We start from the raw sequence: 18458 nt of genomic DNA, 5'->3' as shown, positions 1-18458 counted from the left end.
GCAGTGTTCTCCTGGGGCAGGGGGGTGGTGTGGTGGTATATTTATCAATGAACGTTGGATAACGTGCTGATGAGCATCACAGAAGAAAAAAAAAAAAAACCACCAAGATGAATAGGTAATCAAACATGTTAATATAATTTAGCAGTTCCAGTCCAGCAAGAGCCACAGCAACAATATACATTAATCATCAATAATCCTCAGCAGTTTGACAAAGACTGGGGAGCAAATGAAACACAGGAATTAACTCTGCTTTCCCTCCCTCCAGGAAGCTCTGCTGAAGTCACAGAGATGTCAACACCTCTGGAGCAACCTGACAGCATTAGCTTTCTTGCCCTTGCCTCCCAAGCTCCAAACCCAGCATGCTATTTATGAGCACAAAATACGTGCTACACCACCCCATTCTCCTCAGCTTCTTTGAGACTCTTCCTCATCTTGGGTGATTTAAACAGTGAGTGAGAAAAGGAAGGAGGAGGTGTAAGACACTCATCTCCATGACAAATGACTATTTGCTGAAGAGTGTTATTACAGCCGTATTTAACATCTAAACATATTCAATATACCATGATGCTCCTGAGCTGACTAACCACAAAGCATGAGGTTAAACCAACTCGAAACAGGGGCAACTTTCTCCTATTAGCCCCAACACTCTTCAGAAAGAGGTCAGCCCATTTTTATTCTACGTACAGAAAGGGCAATGGGTCCTGAAAAATCAGAAAAACTCCACTGTTCTACATCCAGGGTGACCCCAGACTGCTCAGATGTTCAGAAGAATAAACAACTCCAAAAAGAAACCCAGACAAGAGAAAACCAACTCAGCTAAGGCTGGCGAAAGACTCAAAGTTCAAAGGGTAACTCCAAAAACTAGAAGAATTACTTAGGACAACAAAGGAAGTGTAACTGGAACTAAGAGGCTTCATCTTGTATCTACCTCTTACTTCATCTAAGCGAATTATACACTCAAGCATAGAGGAATCCTGTCTCCCACAGGCACTGTCTGCAGCTGTAGTGGGGATTCCCTTCCACAAACCACTGGGTTAGTCTTGGCTTTTAAAAAAGACAATGACTCAATTTCCAGCAAATGCTATCATGTTGGAAGCAACTACACACTTTCCAAGGGGCAAGCTTCACTGCAAGGCCACTGGCGACACTGAAAGACATCACAGTTCTAAACAGTTTCTCATTCCTTGATGTACCCCTGATGACTGTGAGAGGGTTTGTGGATTCCCATCGTAGAGCACCAGTTTCAAGTCAGCACCCTTCTCTGCGCACATACATTGAAAACAGTCCCAAATCCCGACAAATCTTTGGGCAAAGGACCTATGGCTATTTGAAATGCCCTTTTTTTCCCTCTGCTTGGTTACAACAGGAGATAAATGTGTTTGAATGATTTTTATACACAGTTGGAGTAATAGGCTGGAAAGGACTGACTGGCTTTTGCAACCCTCTCCCCATACTCTGAGGTACTGAAGAACCATTCAGGAGCAAACAGTGATTTGGATGCTTTGTCAAAAAGAGTGAAGAATTAATCTAGTTTTCTAAACAAAGCAGACAACCTGGCACTCAAATCAGCTTACCACTTTGCACCTCTCTACAAGGATTAGCAGAATGCCATAATTATAATGCCCAATTTGATTTATTAGAGGAGGCTGCATAAAGAAGATGACAATTCAGTAGCATTGTGAAGAGAAGGGATGAGAGTATAAGGAAAGCTTCAAATTGAACAGTAATTTCTAAGCAACATCTCAATATAATCAGCATTAATTACAGTAAGCTTTCCAAATTAGGTATAAACCTATGTTTAATAACCCTGAGATGCAAAAATCACCCCCAAATTCCAGGAAAGTCAATATTACAGCCGATTTGTCTAGACAGCTTGGCAGGATATGCCAGAATTCTAGGTGTGAACTTTGTGGTTATTAAAAAAAATAAAAAAATATTGAACTTGTCTGTATCATTTGCATAATTAGTTTGAACTAAGAATAGCCTGGTTTATCTGGCTTAGATTTTACTGCTACTTTCATCAGCCTTACAGACCTGCAGATCTGTCTGGTTTTCACAACTATATCAGCCAGGATAACACGAGGTATTTCAAAAAATTCCCTTTTCAATATAAGATGAATTCTAAGCGTGACTTGTTTAAAGAGGCAGAGCTTATTAATGAGTCACTCATTACAGGATTTATTTTATAATTTTTGTGCAAGCTCCTTGCTCTTTTTGGAGTTTGTTACTTATGGGGTGGGTGGGTGAGTGGGTGGGTGCCTGCGTGTGTGTGTGAAGATTAAACAATGAAAGTTGCATTCAAGTTTTCATGAATGTGGAGGCAAACATCCTGTTTAATCACTGATGTCAACCAAATCCTAGCCAGAAGAAACAGATATCATGTCCTTATTTTTCAGAGCTGAAACACAAATAATCTAAGTATTTGGTAAACTAAGGCAGCAACATACAATTACAGAAACTGGAGTTTGACCAGTGTAACAAAATCTCCTATCCCAAAGGTTTCTAAGGAAGTATCACAAAATCCCTAGTGGCCACAACTACTTGAAACTTAGTCTTAAATTTCCTGCAGAAGATGTCATTACCAGCAACCCTTTCCTCCTCTGCAGCTGGTGAGGAACCAGCTCACCCCAGTTCCAGGAAGAGGGTGACCCTTCCGCCCAGCAGAGCACAGCCTCACATATCCACAACGGTGTAAATAACTGAAATGTACCGAACCCCCTGAAGCGTAATTTCAGACCTGAAGAAACAACTAACACCTGTAGAAAGGCAGTATTTACTGAAGCCAGACTTTCATGTTAGAGAGACTGGTGGCAATCGAGATCTAATGACCTCCTGCAGCGCTCCTTGTTTCCATACTCCAACTGCACCACTCTCAGTTGCACCAACATAAGCATTTGTAAGCTTACTCCAGGGGCTAGAGTGGAAAGTGAGCCAGCTTTACATATACTTTGCAAGGGTCACTGGACTCATGTTTGGGCCTTTTTCATGTAAATAAAAAACCCTGACACAACAGCATCTTTACAAAGACAGAGGAGCTGAAGAAGTACAATACCATAATCCTGGTATAAGCAGCAGGCAGGAATAACCATCCAGCACTACTGCTTCTAAACATCTTATACCAAAGCCAGGGACCTCTTTTGAAATACATGCTTAGCATTTTGTGGGTTTGGATTACAAGAAAAGGATCCTAGTTGCTCAAACTTTCATCAAAACTAAAACGTGCATCTATTCACCCATAATAAAAGGTCATTTTTATTTGTACAGAGTGAATATTTGTGCACAAACTCATTGCATTCGTAACCAAAGGGGGAACTGAAACCCCATCACTCAACTACTATCAAAAGCAAACAAGAAACTTGATATATTTTAACTACATACATACTGATGAGTCTAAAACCAAAACATCTGGTATCACTTTGGGGAGTTAAAAGAAAACAAACCTGGCAAATACTTTAGTAGGAGTGCATGGTTACATGATTTGCTACCTAAATGTTTACAAGCAGAGAAGTACTAACATCTTTATATAAGTCATTTGTATTGAATTCATAGAATCATAAAATGGTTTGGGTTGGAAGGGACCTTAAAAATCATCCCATTCCAAGCCCCCTTGCCATGGGCAGGGAATTAATCCAACTGTTTACTTTTTTTAAATCAAAAGGAAGAAAACAGAAGTCTGCTAATTAGCCAACAGAAGAATGCGGCCATGAGCAGACCATTAGAATTTCTAATATACAACCTGATGAGCCCTTCTGAATGAATATGCTACAACACAATCACAAAAGATAGTGTGTGGTGGTGAAGTTACGCTGGGGGTTACATTAGATAACTTTAACCATCCTTTCAAATCCTAAAATTTTTAAAGCCTGAAAAAACCCATGTCTAATAACTGGACAATTCAATCTTTCGTTGTCTGGCATGCATACGGAACTAGTGTCACAGAACAGAAGATGTGGTTTGTTTGTTTTTTTCATCAGTGTACTTAGCACAGAACAAATGCTGGAGGGTCAAGTACACTGGACGCCAAAAATCCCCCTGCGGAGCAGCAGTTAAGTGATAAATAGCTTGCTAGCCATACTGCCTCTTCTTTGTCATCTCCCTGGCTCTGTACACACTGTGGTTCAGGTGGCAGTCTCCACAATCATCCCCTCCAGCATGACAACTCTTAATTCATTAATGCTCTACAACATTTTAGAAGAGCACAGAGAAAAGACTCCCCAGAGCACAACTTCCTCCAAACTCACTTTTCACTTCTAAAATACTTGAATAGCCTCTCCTTCGCAACATACTGTTTTGGGGGCACATGAACTTGATTCATGAGACAGACATATTCACATTTGCAACTTCCCAGGTGCACATAACAAGCACGCCTTTCCCCAAAGAAAACTATGATCCGACTGATGATTTCTATTTGTGTAAGAGCCATAAACCTATGGTGTGGATTACCACATTGTCTCAAAGTTGCAGGATACAAGGGAGGTTTGCTCCTTCCTTCCTAGATTAGCTAGTATACCTCATCTTCCATTTTAGCTTATGAAACCTGCCCCCAACACAGGACCTGTGCACTTGGCCAGAAGTCTCTTAAGAGACATTGTTTTCGCCAGCACAGTTAGCAGAGAAGGCAGTTACATTAACAACAGCAGCAGGACAACACTTCACAGTGGCCAATGTCATAATGCAGTCACTTCAGAGGAGAAATAATTTCCCTACCTGTTTGGATAGCTTCAAGGGGAGTTTCTTCTTCATCCGTTCTTTGCCTCTTTCTGCCTCTCTCTCAGAGCTCCCAGCATCGTTGTTATGGCCATTTTCACTCGGCTCAGCAGACACACAGTTTTCAGACTCTCTAGGTTTCTTTCCTGGATGCCTCTCCCATTTCTCCTTCCGCTCCTGAGGCTTTAGCGACATGTCCTTCTGTAAAGGAAGGAGAAAAAAAAAATAAGTTCTTTAGGTTCTTTGAGACTTCTTTTAAGCATTAAGCAGTATAAATATTGAATAAAAGCACAAACAAGACAGCATGTTCTTTCCAGACATGACTTAAGATGAATAATTAGGCACGCACAATGCAAACAGTAATTTTAGATTAGATTAGGATGAACACTCTCCAGGCTATGTGTTTCATTAATTTCAGAGATGCTGGTACTGGTTATGAAAATGAGTTTTCTTCAGATTAATTCAGGAACCATACATCAACAGCACATGAACAAATCAGCATCCTGAAGGAAAGCTTTTAACTGTTCAACTGAAACAGAGGTGGTTTTTATTTTGGTTTGTTTCTGATCTCAGAAAGCAACATATCAGACCCCCCTTGGGCCTGACAGTCTCTGATTCACAGTAGCATTCATATGGAGAAATGCACTTCTAAAGCCTACCGCGCATTCAATAAGCATGCCAAGATCAATGGGATCTAAGCACATAACAGAGGTTGAACACTTCTAAGTGTTAAGTGTCTGCCCTGAATCAGGACTATAACGTACATCCTAAGCACAGTTTAAAAGTTTAAAAGTATGTCAGTTTAAGAGTATGTCATGTCATGATGATTAACATAGGAAATGAGATCACAGAAGGGAATTACTACTGCTATCTCTGGCATCTTTGAGGGCTGAAAGCTGAACTCTTGGTGACAATGTATCAACCTCTCCCTCTACACACACCACACAGAAAGCATTTAAGAAAGAATATGCCAAGTCACAATGATCTTAGTTCATTACAGCTAGATAAATTTTTTCCTCAGTGCCTTTTATTAAATGCTCAAGGGTAAAAACTAAACTCTTTTTGGAATGTGTTATAGAATCTCTATCCCAATTATTTTTTATGCAAGGTAAATACATCACATGAGGAGATACCTTAAAAACACCATTTACCATGTCAAAATTTGTCAGCTTCAGCCACAGAAATTTTTTTAAATGCCTCACTTCTGACTCGAGGTATTACATCATGGATATTTGTATCCTACATGAATGGAGTTTGCAATACAACTCACTCATGACAACACACACACTTTCAGCACTGCAAAAAAGCTCATGAAAATCATTAGCTCTCTAGTCTCTCAAAAACTAAAGCCCAACAAAAAAAGAAAATTAGGAATTGGGATGAAATGCCCTGCTGATTGCTCTAGATTACTTCCTCCCCCTCTAGTTTAATTAGTGAATTGACTGCCTCAGTGTGCAACATGCTGATTCCACTCCAAATTACTCACTGCTTAAAGTTACCCTTCCTTGTGAAGTGAGATGATGCACTGACACTTCAGGGTCACAAAGACGTTGAAATTTGAATCATGATGATAAAATACGTACAGCTGTTTCCTATTCCAACCCAGGCTGAAAGACAATTAGCCAGCACCCAATCTCTATACACCTTACACAGGGGTCCCGCATGCTCAGCAGCTCCTCTTAAAGCACACATATATACAGCAAGTTGCAAAACTCCCAAAGATACAACCCCCACCCCAAAACTAAAAGTAGCACTGTCTCCAGAACACAGCTCAGCTTGCCAAGGCCATAAGTAGTGAAAGAGCAAAGAAAATTATTTTCTGGCATTATACTCCGTGAGGTGATAAAACAAGGAATACCAGTTAGTGTTTAGTTGCTCACTTTGGTTTTTAGCTTTAAGATAACACTCTAAAAGAAGCAGTTCGAGACGTCACTTAAAGGTCACACTGTCCTATTTACTGGGAAGTTGCTAAGATAGAAATCAAAACGCTGAGCTTTAGTAACTAATCAGAAACTAGTGCAATAGAAATGACATCTGTTAACTGACACTCAGCAAAACATTAGGAACAGAAGTCACCAAAAAATGTGCACTTCTTCATAAAGCCAGATGCAGCTGCAACGTGACAGCAGAGGCACCGAAGGTGCTGCATGAGGAAACATGAGCCCCTGGTAGGGAGAAAGCGGCTGTGGCAGGGGAACGCCACCACCTGAAAGCACCAGCAAATAACGCGCTGCTGGCTCAGCTCAGTGTCATGTTCACTTTTAAGGATGCTTTCAAAGTCAGTAAATGGTCATTTTAGTTCAAATTCTAACTGGTTTCACACGGTGACTGGGCCTCAGTTAATGCCTTAGGGAAAGTCTTCCCTCAGTACCCACAACACATTCACTGCAGGTTTTAGACAATTCACCACATGACTAGTCTGCAAATCTGTGTTTTTCCCCTTGCTGAATCCTACAAAATTCCCTACTTAGAAATTTAGCTTTTTATCCCCATTTTGTTTGGAGATTTAAGGTTTGTCTCATCACTGAGCTACTAGCAAATTTAATTCAGGGAATACAGTCGTAACTGGATCAAAGCCAAGGAAATAATGCATTCGCTTGTAGTGCCACTTGCATCCAAGAATCTCAAGCACTTTCCAAACAGCCGTGAATTAAGACCCAAGCCCTGATAGCTGAGGCTGCTGCTTGCCTCTGGCAGGAGGAAAGCGGAGGGAAGCATCCTCAGCTCTGCAGCACATCTGGGGCAGCTGCAGGGAAGAAGCCAAGTTTCTCAGCCCCATGACAAGAGAGCCTATTGCACTGTCCCATTCGTCACCACTTCAGCAGAGGAAGCAGCTCACAGGACTTTGCTTTTTGTGGGAGCGCAGGACACCGAACTCAGCTTCTCCCTTCTGACAGAGGGTGACAGTGGGGCTATTTTCTATGCTGCTAAATGCAGACCTCTTTGCAGCCTCTGTCAGAGAGCAGGAGGGGGCTAATGGGGATTCTGTCCTTGCCTCCTTTGTTTCCTTTCTATTTACTCTTTTAAAAGAGCCTTCCAGCAATTGGTCTATTACTAAAGTTTATGACCTCCAAGTTGGGGACCTCACTTAGCACAAGAGCTTACTATTTTTGGACGTGCATCTGTGCTTGTGCACAGGCAATAGCTGGAAAATTTAAGCACATACAGAATATAAAGCACATCACTACAGTGAACCAACGTTTATTGATGCACCTTGACTTCAATCCAGAAATCCCAGCTGGCAGGTGAGACCGGCCTCTGACAAACAGCTCCACTGAAGCCTTCCCCGCAGACAAGCCCAGACCAGCAGGTTTTTTTGCCCTTTGCGCATCATTTAAAAGCCTAGGGCTTCACGCAGCCACAGTGTATGAAGTCAAGCCCCGAAGTCAAAAGGTCTCCATATCCAGCCTTGTGGTTTCTGCCCAACCCAGGCGTCAGCAGACCTAGCTACCTTTGCTGTCAGGGCCAGTAAATCTCCTCCTCCAGGGAAGGCTGGTGGATCCAGGCCCATTCTCTCTTCTCGGTTCCAGGAAGGAGATTGCCAAATCTTGTTCCAGAACATACAAAACTATTTTGTTCCTTACTACTCTCTGCTTCCAGGGCTGTCTCCTACCTGTCCTCACTTAGGAATCTCTCTCACACCTTCCCAGGGCAGGCTACAGTCTCTCCATCTGCAGCCCCTTGTCTGTCTGGGCTGCAGATGGAGAGCAGATGGTTCTAACTGGCTGCATGGTTACAAATAAGCAAGAATTAGGCCTTTCTTTAGAGCCTCTCTCCTGGTAGTTACTCCATGAAACATACAGATTCTATCTCCCCATTTGCTTATTTCGATGTACCAAGATACCAAGGGACACTTCAGTGGAAAACGTAATTGTGGTACTTCCTCCAGCTGCTCTACCTGAAATACTTTGCACACCAGTAGCTGTGAGGATGCACGGGCAAAGACCTCAGCCTAGACTCTGCAACAAATTTTGAAAGTCCATAATAAAAATGTCTGTGATTTTCCCCCCACCACCACCACTATTTGGCCCAACCCAAAGTTAAGTAATTACACCTCTGCTTGTGGTGGAGCTGGCAACATCCTTAATCACTTGGAAGACTCCTCCCTGAAAAGCCATTTCTCTTCTGTCACCAAGGCACACTGCTCAGTTTAGAAATAAAGCTACGAATAATGAAGGTGCACAGCCCTTGGCTCTGGAATGAGACTATTCTTACCCCTAAAATGCTACAGCAATAGATTTCTGCACAGTGGACTCCACATTGTCTGTCTGATCAGGAAGCAACCATCAGCTCTAGAGGACCCTGGTGCAAGCTCACATCCAGAGTCATCCACTGGCTGCAGTTAACCACTGCCTGTTTGCTCAGGCCAGCTCAAAATCTACCATAATCCTCTGAGTTTACACAGCACTTTGAGATATCAGAAAGCATGTAGGGGGAAGCTGGGGTTGTAAATACCTTTCATACATGGGAAACACTTAAAGAACAAGAAAAAAGTGTAAAACCCACACAGCTAAATGAAAAAGATCAAGTGTGCTGCTGGTGTGCGCAGGACAAAAAAATCACCTATGGTTAATAAAATAACAACCCTCAGACCTCAAGTTTCAGTTTGAAATGCAACCTGGTGCAAAATCAAGTCCATTTACAATCCCCTGTCCCCAGGGCCCACTGGACACTGCAAGGCTCAGACAGACATGCAGCCAAGGACTGGTTGCATTCCGCTCCTGCCAGCCTGTCTCTGCCGACTTCAGATTATATGGGCTGATTTCCCAGAAGGGAAACTGCCTCCAGCTTCTCTCTCCACAACTCTTCAATGCAGCACTTATTCCTGAAGTAAGGGAATGTGAAATATCCCACTGAACACCAAACAGGAGAAGGATCCATGCAAAGGAAATAATTAAAAAAAACCCAAACCACCAACCAAGCCACTGCTGCCTCTAAAACTGACCCTGCTTGTCACTGTTTCTGTCTCCAGCTTCTCTCAGCAAAATTGCAATGGAAAAGCCCCCGAGGATCTAAGCAGCATCTATCCTTATATCAACTTTATCATGCAATTAGCAGTAGGGTTGTCAAACATGTTTGTTTAATAGTTCTGGGAGAGATCCTGGCTCAGAGAGGAACTTAAATAGATTTATTTTTAGTTAGGTTACTTTTAAAATATTCCTATTGACCTGATATCCAGTTTATAGAACAGCAATGTAGAAACAAATGCTGACTGAATATTCTCGTGCTTTCTAAGTAGACAAAGCACGTTACAAATACAGACCAGACCGCTACTAAGGAAAATCTACTGTCCATTTAGTTGCATAAAGGTGACACAGAAGACAGTAATTCAAATGGAAAGATAATATTGGAAATACACATGACAAACATACACAAAAGGAATTAACTTTAAAGGCACAGATTTGAAGACGGGTCCAGAGAGAGAGAGACCACTGCAAGAACAGGAGCCAGTACATGAAAAGATCAGCAGCCAACAGGCAAATGAAATGAGGTAAATAATGAGAGAAAAAGGGGAGAAAAAAGGAATGGGATAAGAAGTAACTCTACCGGAGGGTATGGTAGGACCACACCAAGATGATCACATTTGAATTCAATGTGGTGAGCAGGCTGCAAATGCAAGTGAATATCTTAAAAAAGGAGCAGGAGCGTACCTGAACAGTGAGAGAGGAGAAGTTGTTTGACAGCTTTGCTCTAGAGAGCTATGGGGTAGAAAAAGTACACAGTGAGGGCAGCAAAGGGAAAGGAGGCTCGCTGGAAGCCCCACCTGGCAGCAGGCCAGCCCAGCTTCACCTCCCCAGAGCTCAGAGTGCCTTGGGAGGCACTCTGCTGGCATCTCCAGCCGGCTGGCTGCAATTTTCATGGATGGGGAAGTTGTCACTTCTCCTGTAATATAACACACACTTGTGTTTGTTTTACTTTCCTGCCCTCTCTTCTCTCCCACTGAGAACTTCACTAAAAATGTAACTCAAGCTCCTAGCCTTTCCACCAAAGCCACTACAACTTTTTTAGAGGGAAAAAACCCCCCAAAGAGTCTAGATGTGAAGTGACTTTCTTGCTCTGACCCCACATCCAAGCAATGCAATCAATATCAATTAAAATGACTGCAAATGAAATCCTTGCTTGTTTAACCTTAGACTGCAATTCTCCTTTTGTAGCTGACATATTCCAGATGAGTTTGGGTCTTGCTTTTTAAAATGCATCACATTTGCTATGACCCTGTCACGTGTTTAGCTCAAGAATAAGATGACTTTTTGACAAGACAGCTTTGGAAATGTTAAGACATTTGAAGCTGCCAGTGGTTTGCAGGTTTATGATACATGATTTAACTTTAAAGTAGATGAACCAAGAAACTCATTGTAATTGAAACAGCCAAATTTATTACCAGAGGTTGCATTCCTGTCACCTGTCAGAGCTGAAGAGCAAGCTGCCTGTACTCTGCTAAATGCCCACTTGTTACATCTCCCATGAATTAAGACCTTTGCTGCTAGGACCTTCCAGACACTGTACCAAGCAGAGACACCTTGGACAAATGTTACCTCAACATAATGTAGCCAAAAACAAAAGGGACGGTCAGTATCACTCTACTTTTAAATGCATTTCAATCCACAATGATTTGACGGCTTTGATTGCTCTTTCTTTGCACAAGGCCTGAATAAATACTGATAAAGTGCTGAGCAGTAACTGTTTTAAAAAGTTGGGGAGAAAGTGGTTCTTGCTGTTCGCTTCCTTCTCAATTACTTGAAGAAAAAAAACAGTCCTCTGCCTCCACAGTAGTACCAAGTATCTGGAAACAGAGAGCTTAACAGTTATTTAGGTGACAACAAAAGTAAGAATGTGTACAGCAAATACTTTCTCTTTTGTAAGAGGTCAAGGGAATATGCATGAATGTGAGCACATGGTCGTCCATGTTCTTGGTATAACTCTTCATCATCACCCATCGGGGAGGTGGATACACAAAATCTGCTGTTTTAAGCTGCACTCTGCAAGCTCGACTGGAAGTCAGCCGTGGCTTTCTCCCTCTCCTCCAATTTCCTCTTCAGAGCCTGCGGGTGCCTCACTGCAGAGAACTGCACCCGTCTTCCTCACTACTTACTTCAGACATACTGTACAGCTATTAAAACTCCCACAGGTGCTTGCTGTCCATCAGAAAGGAAATGATCCCATTTTCAGCCATCAGTATTTCCTCTAGTGATGGCAGTAAATGCCCAATGAGTGCTCACAGAATTACTGTCAGTGGAAAGTGTGTCAGAGAGCAAGGGAGCTTAAATGATTGAAGGGAAGCGGGGGCACCATTTTCAGGTAGATGAAATGAGGCACATTGCAAGCCCAGCCTGCCCAGGTTTTACAGGCTGTAGGAGGGCTGAAAGGTGCTGCTGTTCGTGCACCACAAGGCCAACTTGCCCAGCTTTCACAGCAGGTAGAAGTACATTTCGGCTGAAGCCGAATGGTATCCAGCAAGTAAGCAGCACAGTCATGCACACACTCCAGGTCCAGTGATTTGGGAAGACATTCCTCAAGTGTGCTGATAATTCAGTGACACTGCTGGGCTCATGCTGCTGATAGGCAGCAATCACAAGCTTGTTTACAGAGCAGCCTTTAAACACTTAATCTGAACTAATTCCCCTTCTCTCCAGATTATTTAAACAGGCACTCATATTGAATACAAACAGCTCCCATTGAGTGACAGAATTAGGACCTGAAGAAGCAGCTCCTTGCCTGAAGCCAGATGTGGCCGTTTCATCACTCATTTCTAATCTTGCCAGGAAGGTAACACAAGCCCCAGTCTCCAGCTGCACCAGCTGGCCCCAAGCTGCCAAAGAAAAAGGCATGAGGGTCCTACCAGCACAAAAACTGGTACAGCAGCTGGATGCTTTCACCATCAGCAATTTTCAGCTAAACTAGTCAGGAAAAAACAGGAAGGCACTGCGCAGTAAAAGCAGCTTCCAGTCTATTTATTACTATGGACAGTAATGCCCAGAAATACTGGCTCTCTCTCAAATTAATAACAAAAGGGGAAGAGGCGAATGTCATGCTTCCATGCGCTGGACTCTGGAAATGGTGTTGAGCCAACCTGGCTGGGCAGATGGGCTGGGCATATGGCTCATTTACCAAAGGCAGGGATTCAGTTGGTCTCTTACATCTCTACTTCTGTATCAAAAGTTTTGATCTTCACAGCGCAAAGTATACAGCAACCACACATGCCTGTTCTGACCACCATGCGAATAGCTTCCTCCGTGAGACTTAAAAGACGCACCTTAGGTAGCCTGGTCATGAACTCAAGAACCTGAGGCCTGATTTCTTAAGTAATTCAAAGCTTCCACCCACTAAATACAAATGCAAAGTTCTAATTTGTTTTCTAGGATTCCTGATCCAACCACATGTGTCATCTCCACTAATTTTACGGTATATACTTTTAAAACATAGACATGAAAATGTTCTGCTCTTAAGGCTGTATCACTTACAGTATGAAAGCTTCAGACGAATCTCCCACACAGTGACACCCTCAAACACATTCACTCTACAAGTAGCTGCGGACGTTTAGAGACTCTGCTTCCAGCCTACACTCTCTATTACCACCCTCCTAGGAAGGGTGCCATTCCCCAAGACACTCCAGAACAGAGGTATGAATGTTCTTCAGCAACAGCAGAGCAGTCTGGGAGCTCAGCTTCAACTGCAGTTTGACACAGCTTGCACAGAGCCAACGAACACTGCACTAAAGAAGATGAACGTTCACAAATTCACTTCTGCCAACTACTGCAGGGGTGAGAATTTCCAAAAGAAAAAACACCCATATCCTGATCCCTGGTGCTGCATGATAAATTAATTTGTGTTTAAACACTACGATACTAGGAGGCATTTTTTTTACTATATCTGCAGTTGCCCTCAGTGGTAGGCAAGAATTTTCACTTCAGCTGCCATGAGGTCTAGAACGTGTATTAAATAATTAGTCCTCTGGTAGTTACTTCTGGCTAGGAAACAAAAAAGAATAAATATAAATGATCCAAGAACAAGAAATACATAGAAGCCAGCCATCTCCAGGAACAGCTGCCCATAGCATATTACTACAACCTAAGGGGAAAACTCTGATTGAGGTGTCTTTTAGCAGGAGAGAAATGCCTTTCTAAACATCTAAATGTCACATGCACTATGGAAAAGTCCAGGACAGTGCATCTGTGCGACCCTCATCACTCTTGCTCATCCTCAAACACGCTGCTAGAGAAATGCATTGTACAACAGAGATCTACAGCTGTCAGTCTCGCCAGCAGCTCTGTTCTCCCACGTCGAGTGGCTTAGTACATCACGTGCTCATAGCTCCTCTATAACTGGTTTGCTAGAACAAACAACAAGCAACCAAATGCTTCCCTATATCCTTAGGGCTTTCTAGAATAGTTCCAAATAGCTAATATCTGAGTCAGGAATGAAATATTCATTTGTATTCTAGGCAATTGCTGAGAAAGGCGAAACATACACTATAGTAGCAGGCAATTTTGATGTATTCTGTTACAAAACATTTTCAGTCAGAGAGCTCAAAGGTCATTAATAGATTTTCATATGTTTACAGACAGCAGCAATTTCAAGCTCTGCAATTTTAAAACTACATGTCAGTCTCTCAACTTCCAGCTGTTATTTCAACATTAGATAATGAACACAATGCAAAGGTTACACAATCAGTTGAACAGCTTATGTTGTAGATCCAGTCACAGAAATCATTATTAAATTCTAATTACACATATATTATTTTACAACTCTTATTAGAACAGCAGGGCAAATCCTCTTTTATAAAGAGATCAACAGTTTAGAAAAAGAGGCCAGAAAGGTTATTCTTTTAACGTGACAGTTGCTCCTCTCTCTCCCTCCATCACCTAAACAACTGCTGATTTATGAGTCTCAGAAACAGTGCTGCACCTTGTTAACACCACACCAGTCAGCACACATACAGCTATCAGCCTGTATTTTCCTTAAGTGCTTTACAGATCCCTAACATACAGACATTGATGCCTACTTAAAATAATCATCTATGATCGGGGTGGGGGGGAAGGCATTTAGTAGTTACCCAATGTACTGTCTGAATATACTCCCATTTTTTCTTTATACAACTACTTTGTCGTAGTTGTAGTAGCTACTCCAAAACTTAAGAGATTACTCCTAAGCAGAATGTTGTTACCTAAGCTAAAGCTTTGCAAGACATCAGGCTTCCATACCATAGATTTTTATTTTATTTTAATTTTGGACCACAAGAAATCATTGTAATCATCCAATCTGACTCTTTTGTCATGCAGTCAAATGAGCAAAATCACCCAACTGCAAAGTGGTCTTAGGGAAATTCTGAAAGTGCACTAGCAAACTACCCCATTACCAAGCAAGAAAATCAGTAAATTATGTTCTGCTCTTGCCTCTCATTTTTTTCTCTCTATTCCCAGGCAATGCAAAGTGTTACCCACTCTGGTTTATTCCGCCCAAATCCAGCTGTCAGTCACACAGCATGTAACCTCAATGGGAATTGAAGAATCTCATCCCCAAGATTCAGCTTTGAAGCAGGACAGACCAGCAACGTCCCTTTGTGCAAGTGAGGTCTCCTGCAGTGACAGCAACGCTACCCTGGCAAAGTGATGTCTCTCTAATCCCCAGTGCATCCTTAGCCAGCAATGAATTTCACACTGGGAAATTCCATGCTTTGACATTAAATAATTCCAGCTGGGACTTTCAAAGGATAAGAGATAGGAGTCCAATCCCATCACATTCCAATAGGAAGCCCTTAAGGCTTCGTTTATTTTCTTTTTAAAGAGGAAACCCGTATTTCATTCTCATTTTCATCCCAGTTTCCTCTGGGAGATGAAACTGAAAGCCAGAAACAGAGGGCAAGAGCAGCACTAATGGGAAGACAGACTTCTATGAGACTGAAAAATGACAACGCCAGTTCTTGGGTACATCAGTCTGCAGCATGTGATACAAGAAGGAACAGATAAATCAGCACATTCATTAATGTTCCTCAGAGAAAGGAGTTTCTGTACTTTTGTCTGGTTAATCTCATTTGCCACTGAGGAAGAAATAACCAAGCAAATACTCCACCAGGACAGGAGACAATTACAGCTCAAGAGCGAACAAAACCAGCAAGCTGTAGAGAGAAGAACACGTGCAGAATCAAAATGATGCAATCCACTTATCCAAGCATGTCAAATAAGGCCTTGGGCAGGCAGAGCTGACAGGACAATAACCCACTGCAGAGAAAGACTTCAGCAGAGCCGGTGCCGTCAATCACTCGTCCTTGCTGTCTCACCAAATCCAGAGCGAGTGGTGCAAGTTTTTCATCTGCTTTGCCACTCTCTTTCCATTATGTTTAGAGGATTTGGATTTTCCCCCACCCAAGCAGTGTTAAGCTGGGCGTCTTTGCAACCACCTCCTCAACCCATGCTAAATTATGAGTTTCTCTTAATGCTTAGTTTTCAGATCCAGAAACCTCTAACCTGCACTTCACAGACCTGAAACCAAAGGCTGACTAGTTTGTAGGACCCATTTTCTTCCTGTCTGGAAGAAGACTTTACCAGTCAGAGACTAGAAAAAGGGGCATTCATGCAAAGTTTTCCATTTGCTGCTAGACCTCAATTTTGAAATGCAACAGGGAATTCAAACATGATACAGAGCAGCAACTTCCACCCCACTCAAATTAGTTAAGAGCCCTTGTACATCTCACAATTCACATCTGAGGGCTTAACTTTGCTTCGCATTTACTCTTCACAGTACCTTGTCAATAGTAAACATCACAGAACAAGAAATACAGATGTTGCACACAGTATTTATTTGTTCAAATGGGCATAAACCTTTGGCAAGAACCAAGAAATCCAGTCAATGTGAGAGGGGTTAAGACTGAACAGATGCAACCAGAGACTCTGGAGAACAGCCTGAATGGAAGCAGGGTTTCTTGTGATTACTTCTGTCTTGTAGCTCTTAATAAGCCACATCACAGCTGACATCTCCACCAGCTATCTGCTTCCTTATGTAGATAACCAGAAACAGAAAAGCTGACATGGTAATTATATTATACGCACACACACACACACACGTTACCTAACAACTCTCACTGCTACAACAGCACGAGCAATGAAGAACAAGCACATCCCGATTTCTCAACCAGGCTCTGACACCAATTCTCAAAGTGACCGCACGTGAGATACCCAGTTTAAAAATTCTTCTAAAACGCCCTTATAAAATCAGGTAAGAGTTGCAGCACGTCTCTCAAGGGTGTTATGATACAAAGAACTTTCAAGATGAAAGAGAGCTGCAAAAGCATTTCAGAACTACTCTTTATTAATAAAGCTCTAACTCTCACCACCACAGTGGTAACCCAGAAGACTCTTGGTGCCCACCTGTTCCCATGGCACATCACACCCCAGCAGCGTGACCCCACGCAAGTGTGAAGCCCGGGATGGGCATCCTCTCTGCCACCTCCATCTGGGGAGGCTGTTGCTAAGCGACAAAGTGCTGCCAGTATCTGCAAAATCCTGCTGCTCCCACTCTTGAGTGCCTCGGCCCCGCTCCCAAACACAGCACCCAACGGGCCAAAGCATCTCTCTTGTAGCCCTTGATAATCTTGCTTTTATGCATAAAGCAGCTTTTGTCGAGGAATTCAGGGACTGCTTTGACAAAAAAAAACCTGCAGATAAAAAGGCAATATCAAGAATACTACATTTCAAAAAGGAGACAGAAGTGCAGAAGGTGAAATTTCACACATCAGACCAAAAATGCTCACTAAAGCAAAAAAGAGTTTAAAACACAGGAGTTTCCAGGTATTTATTTCCAGTGAAGGGTATGGATTTCCCAAAGTCCCCACTGAGACTGAGCAAAATTTTAAGTGTTGGTTCTCAGGTTTCAGCAGAATCTGTAAGAGCAGATGACTGAGAAACCACGATCCCTTTTGCAATGATGCCAGGAGCAAATGTCTTCTCAAACCTTACAGACACAGACTGACAATAGTAAGGCTTTAAAACCCAGAAAAGTCAGCTTAAAGATCCACCCACAGAAGCAGCAACCTGGGGAGTGCAGGGCTATGTTAATTAACATGTGCCTTAACGGCAGTTCATCCTCCATCTCTCTCTCTCCGTGCACTACCCTGCTATTGATACAGATGAGGTTTGTGGCTTTCACATCCCATTAGGGAACGTCTTCCTCTAGCAAAAAAAATTCAAGCAGCATGCTGAGAAGGTGAGGGAAAGTTCTTTTATAATTTATAAATAACCATTTGGCTTTTACAAGGCCTTTTTCATTAGCAGTTCTTAAGGCACATCACAAAGGGAATCTGCATTTTACAGAATGAGAAATGTACAAATAAAAAGCAACTTGCCCCAAATCAACCATCAGTCCTCTGGCAAATCTAGAAGAATCTACATCTCCCAGTTCCTACCTTGCTCCAGGAGAACCAACAGTCAAATGACACTGAAATCTCCTTCTGACACAAGAAAGGATTTCATGTTGGTGGTAGAGAGCAGATTTTTCTAGGACACACAGTAAATGCAAACACAACACAAAATATTAGTTACAGAGGAGGCAACAGGTGGGATTTGTACAGCTTCAACCTTATATCCTTTCAAGTGTCTTAGATAAAATCAGCTTGAGAATAGCAAGGACAACATGATCAATATATTAAGTCAAGCTGTTTGTTACCAAAAGAGTAGAACTGGCAGCTCTTCTTGGCTTCTGAAATATGACACATAACCTAGCCTTTCTAATGCGCTACTTTGGATGGCACCCAAATC

The 18458-nt window shown here is 42.3% G+C and overlaps 1 protein-coding gene across 18 annotated transcripts in view; it reads right to left on the bottom strand.

Annotated features, from left to right (window-relative positions):
* Positions 1-18458, bottom strand: part of FBRSL1 (fibrosin like 1) — a 547777-nt gene that overhangs the window by 392912 nt on the left and 136407 nt on the right. For all 18 annotated transcript variants that reach the window (XM_080373488.1, XM_080373505.1, XM_080373495.1 and 15 more), the window contains exon 2: positions 4708-4908. In XM_080373488.1, the coding sequence (XP_080229614.1) occupies positions 4708-4908 (201 nt within the window). The remainder of the gene's footprint in view (positions 1-4707; positions 4909-18458) is intronic.

The sequence above is a fragment of the Falco punctatus genome (assembly GCF_963210335.1).
Source record: "Falco punctatus genome assembly, chromosome: 1".
Lineage (NCBI taxonomy): Eukaryota > Metazoa > Chordata > Aves > Falconiformes > Falconidae > Falco > Falco punctatus.
This window is presented reverse-complemented; position numbering and strand designations above follow the sequence as displayed.